This window comes from Martes martes (genome assembly GCF_963455335.1).
Source record: "Martes martes genome assembly, chromosome: 9".
Lineage (NCBI taxonomy): Eukaryota > Metazoa > Chordata > Mammalia > Carnivora > Mustelidae > Martes > Martes martes.
In genome coordinates, this window is record NC_137896.1 from 24,467,691 (window position 1) to 24,489,140 (window position 21,450).

The following is a 21,450-nucleotide window of genomic DNA, read 5'->3' on the forward strand; positions in this document are numbered from 1 at the left end:
GATGTGGCTTGGATGTCTAGTTCCCAAGCCTGCTAGAGGCAAAATGACTCCTGAGGGAGGACAAAGATACACTCCAGACTGTAGGAGTGACAAATAGGTATTTATTTATTGCAGAAGAGAGAGAGAGTCTACAGAGCTGGCTTCTGTACTCCCTCTGGGACCCAGCCTACCCTGGATGGCCACCACCCAAGTCTTCATGGGAGAGAGGAGAGCAGTCCGGGGGTCTAAGAGGAGGCTGGAGTGATCACAAGGGAATCCTGGAGTTGGAGGAAAAAAGTCAATTCAGTGTTTATGCTGGTGGTCCTCCATGGGGTGGCCACTGGCACTGGGGATCATGACCTTGAATGTACACAGAATTCCCTGAAGGGTCAGAGGAGTAGAATCTGTGTGTGAACAGTGACACGGTGCAGGGATCTTGGGTACAGACAAAGTATCTGCATGCAGAAGATGGGACTGTGTAGGACTGTTGTCCCCAAGCCTAGGTAATCACCAGAACTCCCCAAGAAGTCTCATAAAATGCAGATTTTGATCTGCATTCAGCTGTATTCACTGGGTCCCAGCCAGCTAACTTTTTAATAAGAACACTCTGTCTCTTCATTTTTCTTTTGAACCTAAGTGTGATGCAAGGAACTTAACCTATTAGATTTCCCCCAATATTTTATTATTATAATTTTTAAACAGAGAGCAGAGTGGAAAGAATTTCCCTGGGACCACTTGTCTACTAAGCACCTAGATTCTACCATTAGCTCTTTCTAGACTCTACTTGATTGATCTCATATCTGTCCGTTTATTCTTTCCTTCAGCTAGCTTTTAAAACATATATTACAAAGCTATAAAAAGGAAATCAATGGGCTGCTCGCTCAAAATAAATGAATAGAGCAAAACAGGAAACTTAGAAACGGATCCAAAGAATGACATGCTACCTTTCCAACCCAAAGTGCAAATGATGGATTACACAATGCAAGCTGACTGGAAAAAAAAAAAAAAAAGGAAAGTAGCCAAATGCCCCTTCATAAGAGATATGTGAATGAAACCAAGCTCTAGTCATCTAGTTGTATGGAAACCTGCTCACCCAACATGAATCAAGTATAATATGTATTTTAGATAAACTCCTTATATTATAACTGGGTCATTGTAATGTAGTGCATTCAAGTATGACTGATGTATTCGCACATCTGCTGGGTTTTATGGAGGAGGAAGCTGGGCTCAGGACAGAGGACCTGTCAGAGGTCATGGCTAGAGAGAGGCAGAGCTGGGATTGCACTGGTCCTCCAGTTCCTGAGTCTTGACCTCCAGCCTCTCTCTGTGCTGTCCACAGCCCTGTTCTCACTATCCTCCATCACAGCCAGCTAAAGGGTAGACACAGATTTTGAGGGTGGGCCACTGATAGTAAGTCATACATCAACTGGCCTTTGAAACTAGTTAACAAAGCCTCCTACCCTTGACCTTGTGGCAGGGGGAGGCATTTTCCAGACTTCCTTTCCTCTCTGAATTTCTCCTGAACAAAAAAGCTCAGGAAGTCAGTGATACCAATTCACAGCTTTGACTAAGGACTCAAGCTTTGACACAGGACTAAAACGAGTTAAAGTTTTGGCCCAAAGCGCCTTCTAGCCTTGGGTTGGACACCTTGGCCACGGCAGCATAGGTAGGCAATCACTTGTGGGTTTTCTTAATTCTAAATAATTCTGCTTTCAATGTCTCCCCCACCTAGAGTGGACTAGAAACTCCCAGAAGGTAGAGGTTTTGTTCAGTGTTGTGGTCGGTGCCTGGTACACAGTAGCTGCTTAGGAAATGCCTGCTGGCTGGCTGACGGAGCCAGGCCCACTTTGCTGTCTTCGGCCCCTGCAGAAGCTGGGGCCCAAAGCAGGTGTCATAAGGGCTGGTGCGGAGTGCAAACCCCAACTTTGCCACCTACTGTGTGTGTGTCTTTGGAAATCGATTTGCCATTTTTGAGTCTTAGTTTCCCTATCTGTAAAATGGAGATTACAGCAGGATCCGCCCCATTGATGGGTGTGAGGACTAAACAAGATGCTGTTCAGTGGCATGAAGCAATGATGGGCTATTGAATATTATTAACGCTAATATTTGGGGACTGGGAGTGATGCTGCTATGGCCCCCCTCCCTAGCAGCTGTCAAGGAGGGTCGATGCTCAGCGAGTGTCTCTTGAGCACTTACCATGGGGAAAACCTTACTGCATGAAGGAACCAGTGCATGAATGAGTAACAGGTAGAGTGGAGAGGGCTGGAGGGGAATGCTCCCCAGGCTAGGACACTCGCACTCTTACGCTTACAGATGAGGAACTGAGGCCCAGAGAAAAGAAGGGGCCGGTCCAGGGCCCCCCACGAGTGACCAGCTGGGTCAGCACTGGAGTGCAGGCCCTGCCTCCCAGCCCAGGACTCCCCCAGCAACTATGCCCTCCCTGGGGGCAGGACATTTAATCCCACTCACCTTGGTAAGAAAGGATGAAGTTTCCTCGAATCCCCAGGCCTTCACTATCGATATCGGGATCCCAGATCTTAATTTGCCTGAAATAATAAATGTGGTCAGAGGCCGCTGGGCTTGGGATAGGATTGAGCAGCCACTGGGAGGGAACTCGGGGCCCGGCACACTGTCCCTCCTGCCTCTGCTCAGCTGCCCTCTGGCCCCAGCACCCAGCCAGCCTCATCTCCCCGCCCTGTGCTTCCAGCACCAGCTGCTGGCGGCTTCCAAGGGCTCCTTTCACATGCTTTGTCACACTTCTGCCAAAGAACCATCAGGGGCTCCTGGCATTCAACAGAGGTGTGTCGATACATTGAGGTTTCCTACTCTAATAAAATAAAGAAGTGAAAAAATGTAGTTGGCAGAGGTTAATAATTCTCCCCACCCCCACAACCCGGGGCTTAGTTAGAGGAATTCTATCATTTCTCTTGGCTTCCTCCACCAATTACACAAACAACAGTGCAAACACCAGCAACGGTTAAGACATGTTGAGACCCACCCGGGCCAGGCTCCCCCTTCAGCCCCTTATAAACATCCTCTCTGTTATGTGCCGGAGGAAGGTGCTTTTATTTTCCCATTTTACAGATGGAGAAACTGAGTTAGGACGATAAGGTAACTTATTCAAGGCCAGGTAGCCAGCCAGAAGGGGAATCAGCACTTGAACCCAGGTCTCCCTGAGGCACCTCGAGTGTGCTGTAGCTGTTTACACCCCTGTCTCACTCTGGCCATCAGCCCTTTGAGGCGGGGGCATTGCCTCCTGGTACTCATAACGGAACTGAACTGGAAAGTTGGGGATGGGAGAGGTCATTTCTAGTTGGGCAACCAAGAAGGCTTCCGGGAGGAGGCGGAATTTGAAGCAGGCTCTGAGGATGGTTAGAAAGTGAGATGCAGGCAGAAGGAGTGAAGCACCCAACCTCAAAACCCTGAGGGTTGGGGGATGGATAGCAAAGGGACGCACCGTTCTCGTTTGGCAGTAGGACAGAGACGAGGATCTCAGTGGTGCTGTTTCTCAGAAGTTCAGGCTGTGAAAGAGAGGGGCATTGTTACCCTGGCTGAGGATCCCAAGTCCCCCAAGCCCCACCCCATGGCCAGGGCAGCCAGGGGAGATGCTGGAATCCCAGGCTCCTGCCAGTCAGAGCTGTGAGGGTTCCCGGGACGAGCCAGGCTGGGGGCAGAACCAATCCAGCTGGGCCCTGCGTCCTAGTGTGTGGGTGTGTTGGTGGGGGGTCGGGAGCATGAGAGGGATATACCCCCTACCCTCAGGGGCTCCACTGCTGTGTTCTAGCTGAATTTACCTTGAGGGAATTTTACCCTGTTTCCTGAGTTTTGACTTCTCCAGTGAAGTCAAAGTTCTGATTTTTGTGTGGGAACCTCTCCACTTAAAAGTTAGCAAAAAAAAAAATTAAATAAATAAATAAATAAAAACAAAAAACACGTGGACCAAAAAGCAAAACAAAGACAGAAGACAGAATGAAGCCAGTCTGAGACCTCTGATCTGCTCTGAGTCAGCTGGAGCAATGGAGGACCAGAGAGAAGGGGCTGTCCAGGATTACTGAGATGAGTCTATGTGAGCAAAACGGGATCGCAAGAAGGCATTTGTTTTCTAATTAGGGAATCACAATGTTACAGCAGAAAAGTGAATGTGTATCTGTGTATCTGTGAGTATGCCTGTGTTCTCAGCTGTGTCTGGCATATAGCAGGTGCTCAGCAAACACCGGAGCAAGGAGGTTGGACTTTGTGGCTGTTAATATGGAGGCTGGCCAGCCCAGCAGGGGTGACCTTGTTCCAAGCAATTCTTGGTCAGTGTCTCTTTTTTTAAATGGGCCATCCTGGGTTGTCCCCCATGCCCCAGGGACAATCTATTAATACTCACGTTGAACAGTCCAATGCCTGAGTTCATCAGGTGGATCCGATCAGAGCTGCAACAGAAGATGCCCTTGAGAATGGCCTCTCATTCATTCATTCATTCATTCACTCATTCAACAAATATTTATGGAGCACCTATTATGTAGGGCTTTATTTGTGCCAACGGGGTCCAGTTGGCAACCCCTGAACTCCCTTTTGGGTAGCAGGAAAGCTGTGGGATGTGGGGAGAAGGTGGGCAGAGGAGCAAAAGGCAGCTGGAGCACTGTGCTTCCAGGCTGGGCTCATGGGGTCAGCATCGGGGCTTGACGCTCACTGCCAGTGTCTTGCGGTCATCCAGGATGGGTGGAGGGGATGGTGGTAGGCATGCTGTTCCCATGGCCGGGGTCAGCTTGTCCCATGGCTGCTGCAAGGCCACTCTTCTTTCCTTGCCTGTCTTTGATATTTGGTCCCCAAAATGGGACAGTCCAGGCTAGGCCACCTTTCTGCACAGTCCAGAATACATTTACTCCATGCTCATACCCCAGAGGTTCAAAACACTGCGTGTTTAAAGCAACCCGTGGTGACAGGCTGGGAGAATGATTTACACGTTTACCTGATTTCATTAAAGTTGAGCATAAGTCGGTCACCTTTGGTGTAAAACTGGGCTTCTGAGCTGGCTTCCTGCAGGGAGAGAAGCCCATTCCTTTCAGGGGTTGTGTCAAGCGGAAGGGGAGAAAGGCTTTTCCTGCTGATGTTGCCAACCTGATAGGATATTATTAGTGTGGGGAACTTCCACGAGGGGATAATCTCTCTGAGGATGACCACAGTCCATAGGAAAACAAAGTTGCCAGATGGGAAGAGGAGAGTGAAGATGAGCACCTGGATCCAGCTGTTTTTGAAGCTAGACCGTCTGCACGTCTCAGGTATATGAGCTAATACAGTTCCTTCTGCGCATGTGAGTTAAGTGACTGCCCAAAGAGCTTAACTAATAAAGTCACAGGACCAGAGCTGGGTGACAAGAGTGGTGGAAATGGTTAGCAAAGCAAGAGGGGTGAACAGGAACAGCCAGCAGGAGGGTCTCCCAGGTTGCTGCTTGTGCCACAGACAGTTGAACTCACGATGCCCAGCGTGAAGAAGGGGCGGTGGGCTTCATTGGTGGCGAAGACTTCCAGCACGATCAGCTGGGCCACCTTGGCACTGCCCTCCTCCAGAAGGAGCTCTGGGGTCTCCTGAGTTAGGATCTTCACCATCTGTGTGGGCCCCAGCTGATTCGCAGCCTGGAAGGACATCAGATCCGCATGAGGCCTCCCAAGGGCCTGACCATGGCCCACAGGCCCATGTAGCCCCTGTGGCCTGGCCCCGTCCCCCTTCCTGGCTTCCCTCCTTCCTCTCCTGGTCCAGCCACCGTCCTTCTCTCCGATCATGGAGCGGACTGTTGCTGGCCCCATCTCACGGCCTTTGGTTTTGTATCTCCCTCCGTCTAGAATACCCTTCTCTTCAGAGAAGCTCTCTCTCATTTCCTGGGTTATATTAGGTGCTCCAGTAATGCCCTCATAACCCCTAGAATCTATCCTTGGTCACCGCACTTGTAACAGAAATATCATCTGTGTACATGATCCAGGTCACTCTGCCCTGCTAGACTGAAATCTTGGTGAGGACAGCTGGAAGGATGTGGAGCAGTCCCACATGTACTTTACTCCCCAGAGGTCAGTGGGCAGACCACAGCAAGCACCCATCAGCCTGCAGACGGCAAGTGGACCAACCTGTTCACTGATCACCTTGATGGTGGACTTCAACCGGCGGGCCAGCTCAGGAAGCTGAGGATGAGGGGAAGGCAGAGCAGGTCAGCTGGAGGGGAGAGGGGAGACACACCTCCAGCAGCCCCACTTCCTGGATCCCCAGGACCCAGGGTGGTGACACCATGAATGTCACTGGTGGAAACCAGCCCCTGTGTCAACAGCTGCGGGGTATGGGGTCCTCACTGGCCTGGACTTCTATTGTGGGTTGTTGGTGGTAGTGGGTCTTGGGCAGCATCCTGCTCCCTAAGGACATTGGAGACGTGACCCAATTCTTACTATAGTTGTGAATGTGGTTGCTGGTGACCATTCCCCTTTTCTCATCATACCAACTTTGGGCCAACCCCTTCCCCTCTGGGCCTCAGTTTCCCCATTGGTCACTGTGGAAGAGGTGGCATACTCCAGTTGACTGGTGGTGGTTGTCTGCTGTTCTGGGTTGATAAGGATTCTGAGCATCTAAGCTCAATAGTAAGAAGGATCCTGATTGATTAGTGATGTCTGCCATGGGTCCCACAGTGGAGAGTGGGGGCATGACTGCTATCCTTGGACTACTCACTATCTAAATGCCCTTTGGCTCAATGGGATCGTTATTTGGTAGAAGAAGCAGGTGTGTCAGGTTCCAGAGGACAGAACTAGGCCTGGTGCTGGATGTTACAGTGGAATTTGCAGCTTTAGAGCTTTTGTCAGAGGCAGAGTCTGTTAGACGAGGGAGTGAGTTCTCTAATACTGGAGGGATTTAAGCTGAGCCTGGCAGGGGATTACTGCTCAGAGGCTTGGGGCCGTCCTTGAGCCCCCTTGATTCAGGACATTCCCATGATGCAGCAGAGGGAGCCCTCTCGTGCCGAGACTGACCACATAGTCCAACAGGACTACGAGTTCCTCTGGAGGGAGCAAGGCAGCTACAGCAGCGTTCACCACATCCTGCCTCACGGTGAGGCTGAAGGGGGTACTATCCAGGTAGGGCACCGTTAGGGAAACTGCAGACTTGTTGAACTGCTTGATCACGTCTCCATTGGAGTCCAACAACTTGGCCTAAGAAGACACAAAGCAGACAGTTGGCTAGGAACTTGAACTCCAAGAGCTTACCCAGGAATGACCTAGAAGAAAATGACACCATTCAGCCTGTTTCCCTTTGTGCCTTTGCTGACAGGAAGCTTAGCTTGGAATTCAGTGCCCTTCCTGTGGTGATAAGTGATCTCACGTGGCCGGCAACATCGACTCCACCAGCACCCCTCAGTTAATCTCTGATTTTTTAAAACCTAGAGGTCTTCTTTGGCACTTAGGTTTTGACTTCTCAGATACCTCATGAACTCTTTGGTTGAAGGGAAAATTCAAAACTGCAACAGAATTAGTGAAAATGTTTGATTGCTGCGGTTTCCCAAAGGATCGGTGGAAACTGTGCTGGGCCTCCCGCTGTCCAGGTTCGCCTGGTCCCTCAGGGACCCCAGCCCCAGTGTGAGTGTGTGGCCCCACATTTCACAGAGCACTGGCAGTTCTGGCTCCTCCTGCCTGCCAGGCCCTGTGCAGCCTCACTTCATCTTCCTCTTGGTGACCAGTACTGTCTCCATTTTACAGATGAGGAAACTGAGGCTCAGGGAAGTGACAGAACATGCCCAAAGTCACACAGCCAGGGAGTTGTGAAGCTGGGAGAGACATTCAGGTCTGTGTGATCTCCAGGGTTGCATCTTGAACCTGGGCTCTTGTTTCAAAGTCATCAGATATTTGGGGTTTGGCAGGGGCTCGCCTGAGAGGAAGGCCAAGAGCCCCCGTGCATACGCTGGGCTCTGACTGGGGAAACCAGAGGCAGAGGCCAGATCACTGGGGCCGATGCTCTGAGTGTCGCCCTTGGATTCCACCTCCTGGTTTCCTCCATCGGGACAGATTACATGGGACAGGTTTGGCCCCCTGAGTTCCTAAATCAGCCTGTGTGTCCTAACTGAGTGGTGTTTTCTCCCATGAAACAGACCCGTGGTATCTGGTCCTTGGCAGTCAGAGAAGGGAAGTGATGTTTACACTTTACTTTTGAGGTCCTGTGACACTCACCCCCAGCTCGAACTGGATGACATTACCCTTGATGGCAGGAGACAGAAAGTCGAACTGCAGGCGGTCAGAGCCGAGGGAAACAGGAGCTGCTCAGAGACAAGAAGAAAGTTCTGTGAGGGAGGAGGGCAGTATTGGATGGGGCGCTTTGGGGGCTGCTTTTGGCTGGAGCTGCATTATTGCCTAGGGGCTGGTAAGGAGGAGAAGGAATGACGATGTTGACAATGAGAATGATGATGAGAATGACATTTACTGAGCATCCATCAAGTGCCACGTTCTGTGCTAAACCTTTATACTTACACTTTACCCTCAGTCTTCACAATAACTTTAGGAGGTGGGTCCTATTATTACCCCCATTTTGCAGATGGGGAACAGGCTCAGAAAAGCAAATGACTTGCTCAAGGTCATATTGTGAATGGATTTGAACCCAGTCGGTCTGATTCCAAGGTCTTGGTTTGGAACAGGACTGAACTATTGTTTATAACTCTCTACCTCCTCCAGGGGACTGGGATTTGCACACCTCACCAGGACCGAGTCCCTGGTGCACGCCCATCTGTGCACTGGACAGTTTGTGTTTGCCTGAGGAGTGCCTGCCTGGCCACCAGGTGGCAGTGGTGTCTCACCTGCCCCGGCTGGTGGGCGGAGCATGGGGAGGGCTTCGGGGAGAGAGGATCAGGGACAGTCAGGGAGTGGATCCTTGGACCACCTGTTCCCCTGGGGAGATCTGCCCTGCCCCTGAGGAGCAGAGGAGCCAGACAGACTTCTGTTCCATCCCCAGTAGCCTTGGCTACTCAATCCTACCTTTGAACCTCAATTTTTTCATCTTAAAATGGGGGTAGATACAATAGTGATTGCCTCATAGGTTGAACAGGACTGGTTCCTATTTAAGTTGGCTTATATCTAAATTACACCAGACTTGGAACTTGCAGAAGTGGGGTCAAGCCTTCTCCTATCACTAATTTCCTCTGTGAACCGGGACAAATGACTTGCTCTCTCTGAGCCTCAGTTTTCTTATCTCTGAAGTGGGGTGATGATGGCTACTTCCTGGAGTTATCTGGAACCCAGCCCAGTAGGAGCTCTTTGGGTGCTCACTGCGTACCAATTCCTTTCTCTTCTTCCCCTCCGCCCGGGTCACCCTCTGAGTGAGCTTCTTCAGATCCCGAAACAGTGGATGGTAGCATTTTCTTCTTCCTGCTAATTCCCACTCAGAGACCTCTGAGCACCGCATAATTGTGAGGTTGGGAAGAAGCCTGAGTCCTCCCATCCCTGCTACTCTCAGGGAGGGAGATATGGTCTCCTTCCTCAGCACATGTCTTGCCTCTTCCCTTGTTTTCTCTTCTCTAATAGCCCTCAGTAACTGCTGTCTCATCACACATTTGTTCGTTCATTCATTCAGCTCCCATTTGCAAGCACTTTTCTGGGTGGGCAGAGCGCCTGGTATGTGCCGGGAGCCTCCCTGTAAACTTTTAACCCTCACATCACAATCTTGTGATGTAGGGATGTAGAAACTCCATTTTACAGAGGAGGAAACTAAGGATAAGGAGGTGGAGTGAGCTTCCCAAAGTGACAGCAAATCAAGGCAGAGCTGGGATTTGAACTGGGAAATCTGACTCACAGAGACACTTGCACATAGTAGGTACTTGTGAAATCACAGGTGTGGTGAATTCCCATCTGCTCATCTTTGGGAGGGATTCACAGATGCTCATTGCACTTGCTGCTGGGCCAAGTTGCTGCTCAGGCTTGACCTGCGAGGCCTCTCCAGGGCAGAGTCAGGGTGTGGAGGCTGGCTCAGCAGTAAAGGAAAGAGGTGGGAGGGAGCAGAGCACCTACCCCTCACCAGCTGCAGGAGGTCCGCTTGCATGTCCTCAAAGGCTGCCTTGATCACGGGGCACAGCTGCAACAGCACAAATGCAGAGGCTCCATGATCGAGGGGCCAGAACACGGCCCCACAGCGACCCGTGCCTGGCCCACCCAGCCTGAGCCCACGTGCCCGTGACCAGCCAGGCTTCTGTCCATGGGATTGAGGACTTGGTGTTGTGTCTCTCCGCCAGCCATCCCTGCCGTTCAGAGTCCCCCTGGCCCCGGGTGTTGCCTGGGTTCTTTTGCAGTGGTTTGTCCCTTACCCTATGCCCAGGGTGCACCCTTCTGGCCAGCTGCCCTCCCCATCGGACTCTTTGTCCTGTTCATGATAGCCCATGTTTTCCATAAGAGGGAAATGGAGAATGTATTTCTTCATTCACTTATTTGGCCAGCTAGTCATTATCGAGCTCCTTCTGCACGTCAGACTCTAGAACGGGAGTGGGCAAGGTGGACCCAGCCAGACTCCTGAACAACCTCTGTGCCTCTTGTGGGTTTCTAGCTCCAACACCTCCTTTTGTCTACTGAGCTCTTCTTCCACTAAAGCTGCTAGCAGTTTTAGTCTCAGCCGGGGGCTGATTCTTTTGCCTAGGAGATATCTGGAAGTTTCTGGAGTCACAGCTGGAGGGGGAGGTGTTATGCATCTGGTGGCTAGAGGCCAGGGATGCCAGTAGACATCCCACAGTGTGCAGGACACCTCCCACAGCAAGGAATTCTATGACCTGAATGTCGATAATGTGAAAGGTAAGAAACCCTGGCCTCATGGAATCCTGGCCTCACCTGTTTTGCTTAAGGTGGAGGTTAAACCTTTGACTCACTTGCTTGTGGGACTCAAGAGTCTTGTTCTCTGGCTCCTGGATGGCTCAGTTGGTTAAGCATCCAACTCTTGTCATGATTCAGGGTTGTGAGATCGAGCCCCATGTCGTGCTCAGCACTCAGTGTGGGTTCTGACTGGGATTCTCTCCCTCCCGCTTACCCCCTCCTGCTCATGCTCTCTCTCTCTCAAATTGATGAATAAATCTTAAAAAACAAAGAAACCCAGAGTCTTGTTATCTGCTCTAGGCAGCCCATTTTCCAGGGCAGTGCACTGTGAGAGTTTTCTATGCACAGTTAACTTTTTCTATGAAAAACCCGTTCCCTGCTTCTAGCTGCTTTGCCAACGCAGAACCCAGGGAGGATGGAGAACTTGGGCTTGGAGACCCCAGCATTCACTGCCAAGGGCCAGCGCGTCCCTCATGGGAACGTACCGCTGGCAACCTTGACACCATCTCTCACGGTTACCTTTCCTTCACTTCCACCAGGGGCTCTCAACCCTGAGTACACATTAGAACCCTCCAGGAAGCCAGCGAGAATTCTCTGGGATACTACAGCCCTGCCTAGCCCCCTTAAATAGAAAAGTCCATCAGGATTTTAAAAAGCTTTTCCAGGTGGTTCTGATGTGCAGCTAGGGTTGGGACACAGTTATTTCCACTGAAAAGGGCTTTGGCATTTTCTAGGTGGGTTCCTGGCAGATTTAAACATGGTGTGCCTTTTCCCTCTATTTCATGTAAAATATTCATGTGACCATTGTATCAAATCCACTGACTCATGGTGGGAAACCACAGTGATTAATGGAATGCCAGTTTTCTCATATCATTCATTATACTCATATACTTTCATTCTTAAAAACAGATATTATCCAAACAGCATTTTTATGCTCTATTTTCTAGTGGAAAATACATTTTTGAGCTAGTAAAGTATGATGCCAATTAAAATATGATTTTGCTGGAAGCTTGGAAAAAACTTCCAGCTGTGCCTACTTTAAGAAACTCCCACCTTTAGGAGCACCTGGGTGGTGCAGCTTGTTAAGTGATTGACTCTTGGTTTCGACTCAAGTTGTGATCTTGGGGTTGGGAGATCAAGCCCCTCATTGGGCTCTGTGTCCAGTGTGGAATCCGCCTGAGTTTCTCTCTCTCCCTGTCCCTCTGCCCCTCCCAACTGTGCTCTCACTTTCTCCCTGTCTCTCACTAAAATAAATAAAGAGAAAAAAACCTCCCACCTTTAAATAGAAAAAGATTTCTGAAAAAAATATTTCATGTCAGAAAAGACAAATCTTACAGAATTCTTCACTTTCAGGTTCCTTTTAACAGTCTCTCTAGAATGGTTCAGTAAAGTATTACATATGTTGCAGCTATTACAATAATTATGAATATTATACAGTGACATAGAACATAGGTATAACTTAAGGAATAAAAATATGAATGCCTGGGGCACCTGGGTGGCTCAGTGGGTTAGGCTTCTGCCTTCAGCTCAGGTCATGGTCCTGGGGTCCTGGGATCGAGCCCCACATTGGGCTTGGTGGGGAGCCTGCTTCCCCCTCTGCCTGCCTCTCTGCCTATTTGTGATCTCTTTCAAATAAATAAATAAATAATTCTTAAAAAAAAAAATAAAAAAAGAATGCCTGTGTGTGTCGAGATGGACGGCGTATATCTACAAAGAGAAAATGGCTGCCAAGTTAGGGTGGAAGGGTTACGGGCACTTTCCCCCCAAAGTCATTTGAGTTATTATATCATCTGTTCAATTCAAAAACGTTTTATTATAAAAAAAATTAGCTATCTGACAAGGTGTTTCAAACCCCAGGAGGTCCACTGTGGTGAATGTATCTTGGAATTTACAGTGGAAATCAATGGTCAAAGTTACAGTTTTAGTTCACCTGTGACATATATGGGACATAGAAAATGAACTTGCGTTTATTGACTCAGAAAAATAAACCCAACAGGCCTGGGGGTGATAGATGCTTGAAGACCACAGGCTGACGAGCCAGCTCGTACCACTTTGTGAGGGCCAAGTGTTAAATTCTCAGGAATTTCTGAGCTATGGGCTAAACCCAGACATTATTAAAAATTAAATTATACAGGGGCGCCTGGGTGGCTCAGTGGGTTAAAGCCTCTGCCTTCAGCTCGGGTCATGATCCTGGGGTCCTGGGATCAAGCCCCACATCAGGCTCTCTGCTAGCAGGGAGCCTGCTTCTTCCTCTCTCTCTCTGCCTGCCTCTCTGCTTGCTTGTGACCTCTGTCAAATAAATAAATAAAAAATCTTAAAAAAATTAAATTATACAAATTTACAACTGAATAAGTTATACTAAATGCAAAGCTAATGAGAACTCAAAACTCATTATTTCCTAATTATTTTGTTGTATTTTACTATTCTCTATTGCTCTTGAGGTTATTTATGTCATTCGCATTTATGTGGTGAAAATACCATACAATGGTGTGCTGCTGTGTGTTTCTTACCAACTCTGCTCAGTGACATCCCACAGGTAGCTTGAAATTGTCCTTGGAGCACGTGTTTACACCAAAGAAATCAGCAAGTGTTACAAATTAGGGTTCCTTCCACTCACCCTCCCCAGAGTCAGCTGTTAATAATTTATCAGCACATCATTGTTCAAGGTCTCTTGGGTGACTTTTGGCAGTTCTATTACCTCTACCTCAATGATCCGCTGAAAGAATGGTCAGACCCACAAGTTTCCCACTCAAGGAGACACAGGTCCCTGAGCACCAGCTTGCAGTTCCACCCCAGCCCCACAGGGGGAGCAATCTTTGCAGGCCAGTGAGGCTCTGAGTCCACTCACCTGAGTTTTTACCAGTTTGGGCAGGGCTGGCACCAGGAGGCCCATGACGGTGTCGGCTAAGGGGTTGACCAGGAAGGAGAGCCTTCCGGAGAGAAGAAGGGGAGAGAGATTAGGACACGTTAGAGAGGATGCTGTTTTGTTTTGTTCTGTTTTGTTTTAATTAACATATAATGTATTATTTGCCCCAGGGGTACAGGTCTGTAAATCATCAGTCTTACACAATTCACAGCACTCACCATAGCCCATACCCTCCCTAAAGTCCATAACCCAACCATGCTATCCCTTACCCCCCCCCCCCCCCCAGCAACCCTGTTTGTTTCCTGGGATTAAGAGTCTCTTATGGTTTGTTTCCCTCCCTGGTCCCATCTTGTTTCATTTTTTCCCTCCCTACCCCCCCCCCCAACCTCCCACCCTGCGTCTCAAATTCCTCATATCAGAGAGCTTGAGGTGATGGTATTTTACAGAAGGGAAGACAGAAAGCCCAGGGGAGGAAGGCACTTGCTCAAGGTCACACAGCCTGTTCCAGACCCCCAGCCAGGTATAGATGGTGGCTGAGAGTTGTCAGGGAGTAGAAGCTGGGGGTTGTCTTTAGAAATGTGTGCTGGAGACTGGGATGATGGCATTGGCATGTCTCCCCATTCTCCTGATAAGGAGAAGTGGAGGGAAGGACCATGCCCAGTGTGCTGAGTGCTTACGGCTGTAGCCTGATCTCATCGCCTCACCGGGGCCTCAAAGCTGAGTCATAGGGATGCACTGGTCAGCAGCACACGAATAGTAAATGAAGGTGATGGATTTCCTTGACTCAAAAGCATATCTTTACCCATGGCTCCACTCAGGCCTGCCCAAGGTGGGTTGAGAGACTCCTTTCCACCTTGAAATGTTTGCCCCACTTCCAGGCAGAATGCCTGAAATCCCACCAACCTTGTTTCTGCACTTGATGTCATGAACTTTCTTTGTCATCAGAGTCCCTGAAAGGAGCCTCAGCTCAGGAGTCAGGAGAGATCAGTCCCTTTCTTTCTCTGGGCCTCATTGTTCTCCCTCACCCCCTGGCTTCCTTCCCAGGTGTGGTGGGAACCCAGCAGGAGGCGGGCCACACTCACTTCTGCAGCAGGCTGACACGCAGGCTCCCCTGGCTGTTGGAGCAGTCATCGATGACCAGGTGGGCATCGCCCCTCTCACTGGTGTTCACGTGGATGATGGCTTGTGCCTCCGTTTCCATGTGTATCTCCACGATGGTCTTGACCAGGGGTCTGAGAGTGGAGATGCCCGCACTGTCTCAGCCCCAGGGCGGAGCAAGCCTGCTGTCTAGCTCAGTCTTCTGGTTCTCTCACCTCCCCGCTCAAGATCCTCTGATGGTTTCTCCTCATCTCCCCTAGGTTTCACCCCACCAGGTTCAGGTTTTGAATTCCTGTCCTGGTTTAAATCCTCTGCCCATGTCAACAGTTCCCAAACTTACAAACTTACACCCAACTTTTTACCCAGATGTCTTACAGGTGCCTCAAATTTAACATGTACAAAACGGAACTCTGGGGGCATCTGGGGGTGGGGGCTCCATCAGTTAAGTGTCTGACTCTTGATTTGGGCTCGGGTCATGATCTTAGAATTGATTTCATGTTTGGGCATGGAGCCTGCTTAAGATGCTCTTTCTCAGGTGCGTGGGTGGCTCAGTGGGTTAAAGCCTCTGCCTTCAGCTCGGGTCATGATCTCAGGGTCCTGGGATCGAGCCCCACATCGGGATCTCTGCTCAGCAGGGAGCCTCCTTCCTCCTCTCTCTCTGCCTGCCTCTCTGCCTACTTGTGATCTCTGTCTGTCAAATAAATAAATAAAATCTTTAAAAAAAAAAAAGATGCTCTTTCTCCCTCTGCTCCACCACACCCCTCTTGCACCAACTGCAGGCTGGTGCCCTCCAGGGGCCCTTCCCGGGTCCTAGAGGACTCTCTCTCTAACACACACACACACACACGCGTGCGCGCCCCTCTCTATTCTCTTTGCCATTCTTTGGACAAAGCAAGCATCTCAGGGCAAAGGACTCTTGCCTCAGGACCTTTGCACTTCCTCTTCCCTGTGCCTGGGACTCTTCCCAGATACCTGCATGGAGGAAAGGGGCAATGCGTGAATGAACCTGTTGGGCCTGCCGTATCTGACTGAGGGGACACTTACGTGTTGAGTCCAGCCACCATGTCCAGGGGGATCTTGACTGTCAGCCCCTGACCCTCATCCGAGGGTTCTACCTGCAGTTGCAGGATGTTGGCTGAGGTGACCTTCAGCCTGGATGGGACATGGGTCAGATGAGATTCATGCCTCATGCTCAACTGAATATCATCTGAAAACTGGCCCCCTAACTCTTTCCTGTCTCCCCTGGTGCCCAGCAGGGGTGTCCAGCCAGCAGCTGGGCCTAAGCCCCATCCACTGACTCTTACCCAGCATAGTCTGTCCCCAACCCTCCCCTCCACCACTGCTAAAGATGCTTCCATGGATCCCTGCCACTTAAGAGATGAATCCTAGAGCCTTGGGCCTACTCGCAAGACCCTCTCTGACCAGCCCCACTGACCTCTCTGTTCCATACACTGGGATGTGAGCGTCAGCCATTCTGAGTGACTGTCACACACCCTGTGCCTTTGCCAGGCTGGTCCCACTCCCTGGAATGCCATTTACTTCTTGTCTCCTGGTGAGCATGGAGTCACTGGCTCACCTGCCACTTCCACCGAGAAGTGTCACTTTTGCCCTTCGCTGTCCTACCCCAGGCCACCTTCCTCTGGGGTCACCCCACTAAGGTGCCTGTGTCACTCTCTTATGGTTCTTGTTAACTCGACTGGCCAAGGGATCAAGCCAAGTGTGTCCTGGGCGCGGGGTGGGTGGGGGGAGGATCTAGAGCCCAGCGTGGTCCTGTTCCACTTACCAGATGATGTGCTTGAGGATAGAGTTCACCACATTGCCCAGTATGGGGATGCCCCCAGCTGGCTTCTCCCGTATGGCGCCGAGCAGGGGCAGCTGCTGGAGGATGGCGATGGCATCGTGGTCATTCAGCTCCTGTGTCAGCCCTGGATGCAGATCCCAGAGGTCAGGGTCCAGCAGGAGGGGCGCGACGGGAGGGGGCATCACCCAGGGCTGCCTGGACCCGGACATAAGGCCAGGGAACAGATGGCTCCATTCCTACCTTCTACTGTGAGATGTGGCTTTGAGGATGATGGTCTAGATAGGTCATTTGCACATAAGGACTAAGTTGGGGGCATAGGTGGGGCCATTCACCCCTCTGAGCATTGCCAGCCTCTGCGGGAGCATTGACCAGGATACGGGCCTAGGGGCCTGCCTCCCTCCCACCAGCCAGCAGCAAACTCTCCGGAGCCAGAAGGCAGGAAACCCCCAAGGCTTTGTTGGGGGTTGTTTGGCTGCCAAAACATACTTGCTAACAACTTTCTGGCACCCCATCCCATGGGCCTGCTGTCCACAGAGCCTCAGGTGCTGAGCTGAGAGAGAAGAGGCCGGGAGTCCCAGGTTCTGGTCCTTGTTGGACTTTTTCCCTGGCAGCCAGAGCCCATTTGCCTTGTGTGAAGAGCAGGTGACTCCCGAAGTGGCAGAAGCAGCCGTCAGCCCACGATGGATGGGAACTGGTGTATAAATACCCCAGCTCCCTCAACCCTCTGGCAGAATGACGGCGGCGGGTGGGGGGGGCGGGCAGGGTGTGTCTCCCGCTGTGCCCCAGAGTCCCTGTGTGTTGCTCCTTTTGTCTGCTCCGTGATAATGGAGGTGGGACTTGTAAATATTCCTCCTTTGTCAGTGGACAAAATGTTAAGCCCTGTCAGCAGAGGCTCTGGAGGGACATAAAGAAGGATGGAGCCCAGTGGAATCATGGAATTGAAGGGAGGATCTTAGACTCATGGACTCTTGCGATCACAGACACTCCCAGCCTTTACAACTCATCCGCTTGAGTCTCACCCTAGAGCCGGGATCCCAGCTGTGCCTTGCACACTCCCAATGATGGGGAACTCCCTCCCTCCTTTGGAGGGCTGTTCCACCTGCCCTCTTGCCTTACGGTGGTAAGGCCTGGATGACCAAGACTTGCTTTTTTGGGGGGGGGGTCAGGCGAGAGAGAGAGAGGGAGGCACCCCAAGACTTACTTTCTTTGATGATTTCTCGGCCGAGGCTAAGAACTGCAGGGGGGTTGAGGGTGGCCCCAGCCAATGTAGCTGCCAGCAGACCACAGAGGAGGGTGACAGTGACTGGGCTGGCCATCTTTGTGGGGATCGGTGAGCAGCAGGTGACAGGGGAAGGAACCTGGGGTGAGCACACATGAAAGAACCTGTTAGCTGGGCAGAGAGGTCAAGGGCAGGCTCACCATACTTGGTGACTTGGGGTACAAAGTCCAGAAGACGTTGTTTAGTGAAGTGGTTAAGAGTGTGGGCTCTGGAGCCCGACCATTGGGTCTGCTGCTAGGTGCTAGTTGTATGGCCTTGGACCCTCAGCTCAGCCTCTCTAGGCCTCAGTTTTCTCATCTGGCAAATGGACTTAATTAAGCAGTGCCCTGCTTCATAGAGTCAGGCATTTAAAACCCTCCATAGTCCAACCTCAGCCAATTTCACCTCCTGCTTATTTCCCTCTTGCTCTATAAAGTTCCGATCGTTCCAAACTGCTTGAAGTTCCCAGAACATACCCCATTTTGTCCTGTTGTCTGCACCTTTGTCCTAACTCTTCCTGCTTCCTGTGGCGCTTTTCCCCTTCCTTATCTGCCTGCTGGACTCTTATTCATCCTTTAGAACTATGCCCACACTTCCCTTCTGCCAAGGTTTCCCTCTCCTGCAACCAGAGACCCCAGACTGCACTTGGAGAAATGTTGCCTTTGGGGCTGCTGTCAGCCCAGGACAGGATGTTTGGAGGCAGGGGGAAATGGGTATTCAGGTAGGATGCCAAAGGACAGGAAAGCTGTTTGCCTGATCCTAAGGGGTCTGAGAAGGGAATAGGTGGCTTCTTGGAGCTCAGGAGAGGAAGCCAGAGGGAGGGAGAGGCCTTCGTGCCTCCTGGGAGAGGACCTTGGGGGATTCTGGCCCCTTGGCTGTACTCTGTCCCCGCCACAGGGCAGAGCATCAGCTCCTGTCCGCGGGTCCCGAGCTCTCCAGCTTACACCCTGGCTCAGCCCCCGAACTCCAGGGAAAATTCTACCTCCTATAGACTGTCCTGCTTAGAGGGAGGGAAGATCCTGAGATCTGAGCCCTCTCTTGGCTCACCTTGTGGGTTTCTTGTTGCCAAAGACAAACATGGCATCTGGATGACATGTGTCTTTCAGCAGGAGTTACATGAGCTCTCCGAGACACTTGCTATCATGATTCAACCTTTGTCTTCCTGACTGGGCTGTGAGCTCCAGGGGGGAAGGTTGGGTCTAGCTGCTCCCCATCGTGTCCCAGGCACCTGCCATTGTGCCTGGCATGCGGTGGGTTGTTTAATAAATACACAGTTGCTGAATGAATGGATGGCCTCTGGGAGCCCTGGGAGAATGGGGAATCTGAGCCTGCACTGAGCCGGTCTGGACCATGCAGGTTGAGGGTGGAAGAGAAGTATCACGGGTCTCAGGGTCAGACAGATCCTAGCTGGAGGCCTGACTTGCCCTCTCTGAGCCTCAGTTTTCTTATCTGTAAAATAAGGGATAATTATAGTACTTAAATCACAGGGCTGTTGGGAGGATTAAATGAGCCAGGAGAGCTCAATGAGTGTTAGCTGTTATTATGATCATGACAGTTAGTATCACTAATACTGGGGTCAGAAGGAACCCCCTTGCAGTCAAAGCCAGAAGACAGAGCTAATGCCCTGCGCCCTGCTCTTCTGCCCAGGAAGTCCCTTACCCCCACTCCATCATCTTTTTCTTTCAAGCGCCTTGACCCTATTTGCCCTTCATTATCTTTTCATACCACTCTGTCCTCTGATCAGGGGTGCTCAGGGAGCCAACACTGTGGTAGCATCCCTCCTGTGGAAAAGTGTCTCCTCCCCAAATCCAAGCACCATACACACAATCACCACATCATATCTAACCTCCTGGCCTTTGCTTATGCTGTCCCCTTTACAAGGGGATGCCTTTCTCTCTTCCTTTGTCCAACCAGCCTCTGCTTGGCTTCTCAACTGACATGCCACCTCTTCCAGGAAGCCTTCCCTGACTGCCCTTTGCCACAGAGTCCCTGGTCTTCCCTTGAGCACAGCATGTACCACACTGGCCCATACTGGGAATAACTTGAGACCAGGTTAGTCTGATACTCCTCCTTGTCCCTAGAATTACCCCAGCATGGGCTGGGCAAAGAGCAATTGGTTTGTGCCCGGTGGGTTTATGTCACTGGGATCAGGTCAGGGAAATACTCAGCCAGTCCAATTCCTTCATCGCTATTCTTTCATCTTCTGGGCGAGGTGGCTGAGTGCCTTTCTCCCTCTGGCCCTGACCTCAGAGGGTCCTAGTGGACTTAGGGACCTTACCTCAGGGCCAAGCCTCAGTCCTGCTCTTGACCTGACTGCAACAGGTATCTCCAGCTTAGAACCTTCCTGGTGCCCTAGGGTTTCAGGCCCTTTCCTGCCACTTTTACCTGGACACGTCGGAGTCCTCAGTCTGTTCCTCTTCTCTCCTGGACAGTTGGTCTGGACGTCTAGCCTTATATCCTGTGCTCCCCACTCTGGGAAGTTACCCTTTGCCTTTGGGCTGAGACCTTAGCTGGGCTGAGGTCTCCAAGGTAAATATTTGTGGCTTCTGGTGAACCACATCCCTGCCTGGAGGCAGCTTCCTGGGGTTTGGAAAAAGGAGGGTCTGGGCCGGCTGGAGGGGTGGGCGGGGCGTGGGGCACATGGTGGAGGAGCCAGACCGGGCACAGTGTGGCCTATGGAAGGGGCTCCCTGCCTTCTGGACAGCTACTTCCAGGGGTGCGCTGATGGGGATGGTAGCGGTGACAATATATTAAGCACCTACAACGTGGCAGTTGCCGCCCGGGGCTTCATGTTGGCCATGTCAGTGGAGCCTCATCCCCGCCAGGGTTAGGATGATTATCCCAACTTTACAATGGAGGAACCTGCCCCGCAGGATCAGCAAATGGCAGAACCTGGATTCAAACCAGAACTCAGATTTCAAAGCCTATCTGGGGCTGTCTATAGCCTGGCAGATGCTCAAGGTCCTGGGGATGGTCTGGGTCCAAGTCCTAGCTCTACCATTTCCATGCTGTGTGACTTGGGGCCCATTCCCTACCTTTCCAAGCCTCAGCTTTTCATCTGTGAAATGGGGATAGTAGGAGCACCTACGTACCAGTGGGTTAAGAGGAACACGGTGGGCATGCTTAGAGCATGGGTCCCGGCACAGAAGATATGCTCAATAAATGGGAATGGTTGTTACTGTTGTTATCATTGCTTATAATAGCGTGGGCCTTTGTAGAGAGGTAATGACCATAGTTGAGCCCAGGTAGTTGACCTGGGGGAAGGAAGTAATAGCTTTGCCCATCACTTATTCCTGAATGCATCCAAGGATACACATCTCCATTAATTAATTCCCTCCAGACAATAGTTTTGAATCTTATTTGGGTCCCTTTGCTGTGTGACCCTGGGCAAAGTACTTCATCTCTCTGGGCCTCAATGTCCTCATCTGTAAAATGGGGATAATCATAGCTGCTCCCTCACAGGCTGCTGAGAGCATGAACCGGGGTGCGTGCTCACACAGCACTTAGCAAGTGCTTTTAGTCGCTCGTTCTGCAATAATCAGTACCCATCTTGCTTTGCCTCTGCCTTCAGGAATCTCAGTGAGTATTCCTGGAACGAATGTGTAATGAGGCATGACTGTGAACCAAGGGAACAAATGAGCAGCCCCCC

General features: G+C 51.0%; 1 protein-coding gene across 1 annotated transcript; it reads right to left on the minus strand.

Moving 5' to 3' along the window:
• Positions 1-224: 224 nt before the first annotated feature.
• BPIFB1 (BPI fold containing family B member 1) lies at positions 225-17,898 on the minus strand (the record flags this gene model as incomplete). The annotated part of the gene is made up of 15 exons (XM_080813594.1): positions 17,745-17,898; positions 16,526-16,667; positions 15,787-15,894; positions 14,727-14,876; positions 13,627-13,708; positions 9,990-10,053; positions 8,163-8,248; positions 6,972-7,151; positions 6,087-6,140; positions 5,442-5,600; positions 4,937-5,004; positions 4,352-4,397; positions 3,437-3,500; positions 2,449-2,525; positions 225-257 (listed from the first exon to the last, which is right to left on the minus strand). The coding sequence occupies exons 1-15, from the start codon at positions 17,857-17,859 to the stop codon at positions 225-227; spliced, it is 1,428 nt and encodes a 475-aa protein (XP_080669720.1). The 5' UTR covers positions 17,860-17,898.
• Positions 17,899-21,450: the final 3,552 nt, after the last annotated feature.